Raw genomic sequence first — 10,651 nt, forward strand, 5'->3', positions numbered from 1 at the left:
GCTAAAATTAAAAGTTAATGGTAAATTGCTAGATCACGACAAATTCGGGGGACAATTATGCTAAAAACCCTAAAAACATTATAGGAGAATGGTCAGGGAAAAACAAAATCTTACTCAGGTAGTTTTGAGTCGTCCTTATAATCATTCATCTAATTTGACATTTTTTTTGGATTATCCTTATAATTATTGATCTAATTCGACATTTAAAAATAACAGTAGTGGCAGAAAACCCTTACTATATATGTGCATTTCTCTGAGGAAATTAATCATGTGTACACATTATTGATCTAAATATTGGTCTAATTTGGCATCTAAATGTGTGGTGGGCGTGCCAAATTTGATTGGGATTTCTTAAGTTTTTTTAATTACCCTTTCTCTCCATTTAAAAAGCAATGTACATAATAATTGGATTGAAGTGACAAAGCCAGGAAAAAGTGTAGTGTTTCAAACCTTGTTGGAATAACTCTTGAACTCTTTTTGCCAATAACATTAGTTATGGAAGTTATTTATCTACTTTTGCCAATTAAAAGTTACTTAACTTTGCAATAAAGATGCGAAATAAAACCTCATTTTCGCTTGAGTTAAATGAAAGAGCACTACTGTTTAAATTTGTAGCTCACTAGTCCAATTTCCCGATGAACAGCAGAGAGAGAGAGAGAAAAAAAAAAAAAAGAAGAGAGAGAGAGAGAGAGATAGAAAATGGTGTATAAATTCAAACGCAAAATTAGCATGTCTTGGTGGTGGCCAAATAAGTCAAATTAAAATGGAACCCACAGAAAACAAGTTAGTTATAAAGTCAGATTAACAATTGAGGGGCCAAAGGATTAAAAAGCAGAATAGATTAGGTTGATGAGGTAGACAATGGATTCAAAAGGATGATTGAATTGAATAAGAAGAGAGAAGAAATCTATGCATGTGCTACTTAAATTATTGAGCCTTCCTAGCATCTAACGTCAAAATCCTAAGAAGGGAAAGGAAAAATGTCCCAAAGTTTTTTTTTTTTTTTTTTTTTTTTTTTTTTTTTTTTTTTTAAGGCCCTCTTGGAGTTGGACCCATATATCCTTAGAAAATCAATCAACTTTGTACCTAACCATTGCATGTTCAACTTCCAAAAAGTGTTTTGGCTCCAAAAAAATCAAAAGTTATATTCACCAAGTAGAAATACAAGGCACCACAATTATTGGACTACTATGTACATGATTGAGTGATTTTTGTGAATGCATAGTAGCTGATTTCTGGCGCAAAATCATTTTTATTGTGCTGCTGATATGATATGGCAGAAAATAAGTTTGGATATCCTAATTTAATGAAAATGATTGGAAAACTGAAAAATGTTTATGGATTTATTACCTCCATTACAAATTTGACATATATATATATATACATACTAGCCAACCATTTTTCTTACTCTATGGAACATTGGGGGCCCTTGGGCCACTTCCTCATTTGCCCAATTAGAAAGATAAGAAGGCTTCTCTTTCTTGTTTGAGCCCAACAAAGTGGGTGGGGCCAATTCAGTAGAGCAAGAAGAAGTGGTCACTGGTCAATGGTCACCCAAATGGGCAAAACAAAAACCAAGAAGAAGAGTGATTTGTGAAAAGGTACCCAACTAGCTTAAAAATATACATACATATATATACACGATAACTAGTTGCTCATCGAATATTGAAATTTGATTATGTGAGGCGATAAAAATCTAATTTTATTAATTGACATAAATTTTTATTTAGTCTAACTGTGTAATTTATAAAAAATCGTCGGATTAATATGTAACGGTTATACGGTTATATATTGATCCGACGGTTCTTTATAACCGTGTGCTACACATGGCATTTTGTGGAAACTTGGTAACTGGAAAAAGAAGATTCCAATTTCACAGTTAAAAAGTGCTAAGCTCCAATCCATGACAGATTGACATTCCTTGTGAGAGCATGAATAATTAGGATCAGAAAAGGTACAGGACAAAACGTGATAAATAACTTCATAATGAAGATTTCTCTCTTCATCTCTCTCTCTCTCTATCTGCTTCTGAAGCCTGCAAATTTCACCACAGCTACAGAAACAAGTGCTGTTTCTGAGCTGTGAAATATGTGCTTTTCGACAGTGATGGGATATGGGGACGAGGTTTCTGTGTAGTCAGGCTAGTAATAATGCAAAAGTCCTTTTCTTTTCTCGCTTGTGCTTGCTAAAGCATCAACACTGTACTGCAAACAAAACGACACGTTTTTCTCCCTCTTGGGTTTCAGAGTTTGTTTGCCAACACTTGCCAGGCTTTGTTCATGATCCCATGGCGCCTTTTTCATTGTTATTACTCTCCTTGTGTTGAGATGCTTTTGACGATGCAAAAGTTTTCTTCAAGAGAATTATCATATGACGTTGTTTCAAGGTTCAAATAGAACTCGTTCAGTTCGTTGATTCGAATTTTTAATTTGAGTTTAGATGTGACTTTATTTGAGAGCTTTTTACTGTAGTAAAAAAGTTAGATGTGATTGTTTATGAGAGCTTTTTACTGTAACAAAAATTGAATTTTAAACTCGAATCGGTAAAATAAACGGGACCATAATGTATTGTTTCAAACTTTGGAGCTTTCTACAGTAGGGTATGAATATTATATCCGAATAAAATCACATTAAAATAAAATAATCAGACCTTTTAACGCGCGGTTTTATGTAACGGGCTCATGTTCTTAATTTTTGAATAAATACGCAGTTTGATTATTGTCAAAAATATGTTAGCGTTTCTTGTTCTTTTCTAGACTTCAGAAAATTTTGAAGTGAGGGTAGTATTTATACACAAATGAGTGAATTTCATCCACTTATATTATTCCCAAATAGTACTGCAATCGTTAGCTGGATGACTGTTTGCTACCTAAAATGCAAACAATAGATGAGGTCCATTGCACAAAGTAGGTCGTAAAAAGTGATGTGAATTATTGAACAGAGAATTAACTTTTACATAAATTGAAGATCTATGCAATTATTCTCCCCATAATTCCAAGTCAATTATTGACCGATAAATAATTTTACCAGTAAATGGTATTCCTCCTGTTGTGAGATGCAGACCTCGTTCACTTCACGGATTTGAGTTTTCAATTCGAGTTGAGATGTGATATTTTGTGAGAACTTTTCACTGTAACAGAAAAAATTATATGTGATATTTTCTGAAAATTTTTTACTGTAAAAACTTAAAATTAAAAATTTAAATCGGTAAAATAAACGGCCTACAGTTTCACATAAGAAGACTGATCAATTCTTCCAAATTGATCAACAAGTGCGGTTGATGGTGGCCCAAATTTTATGGACCGGGTATATAGAGATGAGCAATCCAACAGTGAATTTTGTGGAAGTAGATGGCCCAATAATAACATTAGCTTTTGGGGTTTCATATATTGGACCGGACTTTTTGAACAAGTTCTCTTCTCAAAGTCTTTCCTGAAGCTGACTTGGGAACACTGCTTACAAAGGTCACTCTCCGCAATCTTTTGAATGGTGCAACCTGTGGAGGTCAAAGGAACATGATCTCAATTTAATGTCAACTTGGCAAGTATATATTCAAACATCAGAAGAACAGAAGCAGTTCAGTTCCGAAAGGAGCCATGGAAATTGGATTTTCTAAGAATTTAGACTTCCGTTTTAAAATGTTATCTTGGTAAATAGAAACGATCCAACGTCTTTATAAGTCGGTGGTTATTTATATATGTAGATGATATCGGACTTGGGTTTATTTTACTGTTTACGGGGGAGAACCATCATAAAGGCTTCCAAGAGTTGCATCTCTAAGTGCGGTTGAAATATTCGTTCTCTGATTTGAATCATGGTTCATAATTCGCTATAGTATTTTTTTTTTCACAAAAAATACACGTAAAGAAAAAATAATTCTAATCTCATGGTTGTAATCCATAAACTAAACGGGCTTTAAGTTGTACTCTTCATAGAAGAAATAATGCCTTGAAGACACCTTTACCTGTTTCTCAACAAATCTCTGAACACCTTGTTCGGTTAGAGAGCTGTTGGGCGAGCGAACGATGAATGCAATGGGGACCTCACCAGCTTTCTCATCGGGGAATCTAAAAGTGAAAATTATTGTAAATTGTTAAAGCATGGTTTTTGAGGATTCTGCGAATGATGGTTCAGTTGAAGTTCTTATTAAGAAAGAAAATGTATGACAGCAAAGTTAAGCAGAAAATGCATGGCAGCAAATTTAAGCAGCTTTTCGACTTACGGAATCACGACTGCTTCCAATATTTCAGGGTGAGAAAGCAACAATCCTTCAAGCTCAGCTGGGGCCACCTAAACATTGAAAAACCTTATTGCAATGTTTTTTAAAATTTCTACACCAAATATTTTCAAATCAGGAAGTTAGGAAGGCAGATCTGTAATACTTAACTTTCTGATAAATTAGCTTATTTAAGAAAAATAATAAAAATAGTTTTATTTTATAATTTTAGAAATGTATTACGGATGGAAAACTTGGTGTAGATATTAAAGAAATTAAGTATGAGGTGGCTACTCAACCTTTAGATGTAAACATATAGTGCCAAGAGATGTTTAATAGGTATCATGAATCGGTTTTTAGTTTTGGTGTGTCAGCACTATAAGAAGAAAGTAGTAATACGGTGCAAAGTAATAGAAATTAGGAAGAAGGCCACATGGTCACCTAGTTAGGTTAGCACTGATGAGTCACGTGCCTTCTTAGCAATAAGAAACTGAAACAACGAAACCTTCTCAAGTTTATATACATATAAGAGAGATATTATGTGGGCATTTAATAGCATATCCTACAACAAAGAAAAGAATGAGAGGGAAAAGAGAGAGAGGAAATAAGAGGGAAAATAAAATAAAAAGAAAGTGAAGATTTATACTCTCTACCAGTTATTTGTAAGTAGACTTTCCACTGCATCACTTGAATAGTAGTATATTTTTAATATATATATATGTTATTGTTGTTAAGTTTTCATGAGATTTGGAAATTATTTCTAAGTATGATATGAATCTTGGGTCTATTATGAACTGATTGAAATACGATGAAGGACCAAATCCTGGAGGAATAAGAGATTCCGTGACAGGGGTCATATGAAAGAGGTTCTAATAACACAAGATTAATATTATACAAGAGGGTTATAAATGTTTAAGAAAGTATTTGAAAGTACAAATTATTTATGGTTTACTTACTGAGCTTGCGCTCATATAGTTCTCGTGATGCAGGTAAGTGTTAAAATAGAAGTTCCAGTTGATTGAGCAAGAATGGTTCAAGATCTCATGACAAGTTAGAAGATCTTAAGAAATGAAATTTGTAATATTAAGAATTCTATTCGATGATTTTATTTGTGATAGATATTATTTCTCTATTAAGCAATATTATTTATTTTAGTTAACGTTTCTCCCGAGCTAGCGTTGCTTTTAGCTGCTAGCTCGGGAGGGGCTTTACAATTTGGTATCAGAACAATACCATCAGAACAATATGTTTCTGGAGACATAGTGTGAATGTCATGGGACCAAGTATTCAATCAACAAAGGATTTATGTTAGGAGGAATAGATATGTTTCGATTTTCCTAGAACCATCATGCTTATTTGGAGAAATTAGAATCATCAAATTTCTTGGACGAAATTTTTATTTGATGACAGTTGTTTAGTTAGGGATATTGGAATCATCAAATTTCGTGGACAAAATTTTTTTTAATGACAGTTGTTTAGTTAGAGATATGGGAATTGTCAAATTTTGAGGACGAAATTTTTATAAGAGGGGAAAAATTGTAATACCCAACCTTATGTGAAATTAGCTTATTTAAGAAAAATGATAAAATAGTTTTACTTTATGATTTTAGAAATGTATTACGGATGGAAAACTTGGTGTAGATATTAAAGGAATTAAGCATGAGGTGGCTACTCAACCTTTGGATGTAAACATATAGTGCCAATACATGCTTAATAGGTATGATGAATCGGTTTCTAGCTTTGGTGTGTCAACACTATAAGAAGAAAGTAGTAATACGGTGCAAAGTAATAGAAATTAGGAAGAAGGCCACTTGAACACCTAGTTAGGTTAGCCTTGATGAGTCACGTGCCTTCTTGGCAATAAGAAACTAAAACAACGAAACCTTCTCAAGCTTATGTACATATAAGATTGATATTATGTGGGCATTTAAGAGCATATCCTACAGCAAAGAAAAGAATGAGAGGGAAAAGAGAGAGAGGAAATAAGAGGGAAAATAAAATAAAAAGAAAGTGAAGATTTCTACTCTCTATTAGTTATTTGTAAGTAGACTTTCCACTGCATCACTTGAATAGTAGTATATTTTTAATTTATATATGTTATTATTGATATGTTTTCATGAGATTTAGAAAGTATTTCTGAGTATGATGTGAATCTTGTGTCTATTATGAACTGATTGAAATGCGATGAAGGGCCAAATCCTTGAGGAATAAGAGATTGCATGACAGGGGCCATATGCAAGAGGTTCTAATGACACAAGTTTAATATTATACAAGAGAGCCCTAAATGTTTAAGAAAGTATTTGAAAGTGTAAATTATTTATGGTTTACTTACTGAGCTTGCCCTCATATAGTTATCGTGATGCAGATAAGTGTGAAAATAGAAGTTCCAGTTGACTGAGCAAGAATGGTTCAAGATCCCATGACAAGTTAGGAGATCTTAAGAAATGAAATTTGTAATATTAAGAATTTTATTCGATGATTTTATTGGTGATAGATATTATTTTTCTATTAAGTAATATTATTTATTTCAATTAATATTTCTCTTGAACTGGCTTTGTTTTTAGTTGCTAGCTCGAGAGGGGCGTTACAAGATCACCAAGATTTAGAGTACCTGGTAACCATAGCACTTGATGAGGTCTTTAATCCTGTCCACAACAAACAGTTGTCCCTCTTCATCAAAGTATCCAAGATCTCCCGTGTGTACCCAACCTTGCTTGTCTATGGCCGACTTTGTCGCCTGTGGACTGTTGTAGTATCCTGAACGAATTGACATGAAATGCTAATCATTCTTACTAATAGTTCATTTAAAAAAAGATGAAAATTTTTATTGTCCTTGGTAAATTGCCATGTCCTATGATGATTCTTCTTCATAATGGTCTTCATTTTGTAAAACCAAATCATTTTCGGAGATTTCACTATTTGGAGCATACAAAGACATGCTGCAGTTCTAGCAAATAGAAAATGCATATAAGAACTTAAGATATAGGCATTATGCAATCCAAGTTAAAAATCTGAATTTCTGGCACTGAATCCGTGGCTAAGTGGCAATAAACTATAAATGTAGAATCTTTGTAATACTCATTAAAGAACAGAAACATGGCAAGGTAAGTGGAAAGTTGAGCACAAAGTTAGATATAAAGTTTCAGTTCCAATCAGCATTGCTAAGCCTAAGAAGGCCAAATTAACAAGCACTATATGTGTTTATCTATATCAACAGAATATTAATCATTTCCAAATGTCAAAGAGAAATATCAATAAAAATACATTCAAGGGGAAAAAAACTTTACCTTGCATCATATTAGGTCCTCTAAAGCATATCTCTCCCAGCTGATTTGGTGGAAGAGGCTTCATTGTTTCTACACTGATTATCTGTGCTTCAATTCCAGGAGCAAGAATCCCAGTTGAACCCGAAAAGCGAGTCCCTTCCCAGCTGTTCTCCGTCGAAATAATCCCACAACTCTCTGTCATACCGTATCCCTGCCACAACACAAAGGGACAAACCCCACTCAAAAATCATAATCAAAGTTTAAGGAAAATCCAAACTTATATGGCGTCCTAAACAGAGCACAAAAATGTAAGTGGCCCCATATGAGTACGATGAAAAGCCTAAAAGAGTGAACTCAACTTGACATGCATAATTGTCTTATAATACCCACTTGAATATCAAAATCAAAATTGAAAAAAAAAATCATGATTTTCTAAACAAAGTATTATTTTTCTGAATAAAAAAAGAGAATCATTGGTGTTATCACACCCCTCATCCTTTTTATGACTTTAAAAATTTTTAAGGTCTACTAATTAAACGAAAAAACCTAACTCAATTCTATTAAAAATAGACTCAGTTTTCACTATGTCATTACACATCCAACGCCGCACAACATATTGACCCGATTGGAGTCCTAAAATAGGGCTATAAAGTATCGAACCTAAGCGCGTCCTGGAATGAGAAGAAAAGATTGCATTCTTACCGCAATACCAACATTAGTACAAAAATTAAATTAACAGGTGTTTCACCTGCATAATCACAGGATTTGGGACCCAATTGAAATTAGTAAAGTTAAAAAAAAAAATCCCAACAACAACAAAATCAAAACTTTCAAGGTTTTTTCTTAAAAGAGAGGTGAAATGGCTGAGAGAATGAACAAACACAACTTTCACCTGCATGACCAAAGCATTCGGGACGTTCTTCGCGCAACCCTCCATCACGTCTTTCGCCAACGGCGATGCGCCGGACAAGATGTTCTTCAACGACGACAAGTCATATTTCCTTACGACGCCGATCTGCTTCGCCAGCGCAATCACAACCGGCGGAACAAGATACAGATGCGTCACTCTGTACTTCTCCACAGCCCTCAGAACCTTCTCGAGCTCAAACTTTGCCATGGAGACGAACGTGTTCCCTCGCCGGAGCTGCGAATACGCGATCACCGAAAGCCCGAAAATGTGAAACATCGGCACGAAGCAGAGGAAAACGTTATTCGGCTCTCCGTACCAGTCCTGATCGGCGGTTACCATCAACGACGTCGTAATGAAGTTCCGATGCGTCAGAATCACTCCCTTGCTCGTCCCCGTCGTGCCGGACGAGTACATCAGCGCCGCCACGTCAGACTGCGTGACGTCGCTCGCCGGCAAATTAGATAATCGGTCTGAAAACGCTGTAGTTTTGATCAAATCGGAGAAACTCCAGACTCTGGAGTTCGGAACAATTTCGGAAGATTTGGAGGAGTCTAGAATTATCGCCGGCAAGTTGAATTTAGCGGTTTTCTCGTACAGTTCGGGGACGGTGATGACGAGCTTGGGATTGCAGTCCTTGACTTGCTTCGAGAGCTCGAAGAAGGTGTAGGCGGGGTTACAGGTGGTGGTAATGGCGCCGAGAGCGGCGATCGCGAAGAAGCAGATGGGGTATCGGATCGAGTTCGCGGCGACGATGAGGACGACATCGCCTTTCTTGATTCCCATGGCGTTGCGCAGGGCGTGGGAGAGGTTGGACACTAGGGTTTTGAGCTCGAGAAAGGTCAGAGTCTCGCCGGAATCGTCGTCGATCAGAGCAGTGTTGTGAGGGAAAGAGGAGGAGGATTGGAAGAGGAAGGAGGTGAGGGAGTGGTGATGGTCGGAGGGGAAGTTCACCGGAGGCCGCGGAGATGTGTAGATCAGAGTTTGGGGATTGAAAGATCGCGCCATGGCTGGTTTGGGAAGGAAAATGAAAGCTTTGTTTTGTTTGTTTCTCGGGAAAGTGTTGTTTATGTTTTATGGGGAAAGAGAATGCATAGACGACGACGGAAACAGTTGGACGTTTCGCGCGCGCATTCAATGATATATATATTTTTCAATCATGAGTCACGTAAGTAGTTAACTGTTGTACTCGCGGCTTTATTTTTTAAATAGAATTTAACTGTAGTGTTTTTTTTTTTTTTTCCTTGAAGGGTGGTAATTTTATTTTTTTTTTAAAAGATTTACAGACTCGAACTAAAGTCACAAATGATCTCAAATTCAAGAGAAATCAACCCCGAACAAATATCCACTAAAAAATTGTTGAGACAAAAACAAGTACCGAGACTCAATGGAGAAAGTCTTATTCGGCACAAAAATACTTGAATAATGGACATCACCACCCACACCGTCAAAAATCAACTCGATTGGATGAGAAACAGAAACTAAACAAAAGGAAACTCGATCGCTGCCATCCTTAGAGACGAGACCATTCCTACTAAAGGAAAGCCAATCATTGCCAGGAAAGAGTCTCCGAAAGGACTCAGCCACCCAAAGTTGAAGGTTTAGAAAAATGCCTCCCAAATATGTGGTTTTCATCTTCCAAATGATGCTCAATCCGCCCTATCTAAGTCATCCCACGACACACTAACCACCATAAAAGAGCCCTCAACAAGACAAGCCTGGAGAATAATTTTTAGGGTTGGGAGTTCGGCGATGTGTCCGAAAGCAGTGCCGAAACTCCGGCCAACACTCAAACTTTTTTTCTCTCGTTTCCTCTATGTTTGAAAACTAGGTTTCTGCTAACCCGAGTGTTGAACAGTGGATGTATAGCAAAAAAAAAAAAAAAGTTTTTATAAATAATAAGAATTAATACTATTACAAGAATTATAAGTAATTTTATTGTATAAATGTAAATATCATAAAAATAATTGCTCTCTAATTTTTGTCGCTCTTAAAATATTTCAAAAAAAAAAAATTGTTATGTTTCAATTTCACTCTTAAAAATTTGCTACATAGTGTATTTTTTACATTTTTTGTAGAGAAAATTTTCAAGCGTGTCTATATCAAGCCCGATGTATCCTTTAGAGTGATGCGTTCTTTAGAGTGAGGCTCAATAGTGGGGCATTCAGTGAATATTTCTGTTAGTATTTGGGACTCCTTTGATGAATGCTAAAGGCAGCTGCCGCTTTTTAGATTTTTTTTTCTTGATAAAAAGAAAATTCAC

At 35.6% G+C, this 10,651-nt stretch overlaps 1 protein-coding gene across 3 annotated transcripts; it reads right to left on the bottom strand.

The window, feature by feature from the left end:
- Window positions 1-2,794: 2,794 nt before the first annotated feature.
- On the bottom strand, window positions 2,795-9,487 carry LOC21386277 (4-coumarate--CoA ligase-like 7). 3 transcript variants are annotated; one of them, XR_002902640.1, is made up of 7 exons: window positions 8,374-9,487; window positions 7,503-7,692; window positions 6,827-6,972; window positions 4,222-4,289; window positions 3,964-4,066; window positions 3,225-3,495; window positions 2,795-3,129 (listed from the first exon to the last, which is right to left on the bottom strand). XR_002902640.1 is itself a non-coding variant. In XM_010103319.2 (6 exons), exons 1-6 carry the CDS (start codon window positions 9,394-9,396, stop codon window positions 3,382-3,384), a joined length of 1,644 nt encoding a protein of 547 aa, XP_010101621.1. In that variant the 5' UTR covers window positions 9,397-9,487; the 3' UTR covers window positions 3,160-3,381. The 3 variants fall into 3 exon arrangements, 2 of the variants coding, with proteins under 2 accessions (XP_010101621.1, XP_024024820.1); XM_010103319.2 differs by lacking the exon at window positions 2,795-3,129 and having other exon boundaries at window positions 3,160-3,495; XM_024169052.1 differs by lacking the exons at window positions 2,795-3,129; window positions 3,225-3,495; window positions 3,964-4,066 and adding an exon at window positions 4,657-4,705 and having other exon boundaries at window positions 4,266-4,289.
- Between the last annotated feature and the right edge of the window lie 1,164 nt (window positions 9,488-10,651).

Source organism: Morus notabilis, unplaced genomic scaffold (assembly GCF_000414095.1).
Source record: "Morus notabilis unplaced genomic scaffold, ASM41409v2 Scaffold6021, whole genome shotgun sequence".
NCBI classification, from domain to species: domain Eukaryota; kingdom Viridiplantae; phylum Streptophyta; class Magnoliopsida; order Rosales; family Moraceae; genus Morus; species Morus notabilis.

What these genes read in the sequence shown, in the direction of transcription:
- LOC21386277 (XM_010103319.2), bottom strand. Translation starts at nt 9,396, where the DNA reads ATGGCGCGATCTTTCAATCCCCAAACTCTGATCTACACATCTCCGCGG. An exon ending in CGAATGCTTTGGTCATGCAG is followed by an intron (nt 7,693 to 8,373) that starts GTGAAAGTTGTG and finishes GTGTTGTGGCAG; the next exon opens with GGATACGGTATGACAGAGAG. An exon ending in AGGACCTAATATGATGCAAG is followed by an intron (nt 6,973 to 7,502) that starts GTAAAGTTTTTT and finishes CAATTCGTTCAG; the next exon opens with GATACTACAACAGTCCACAG.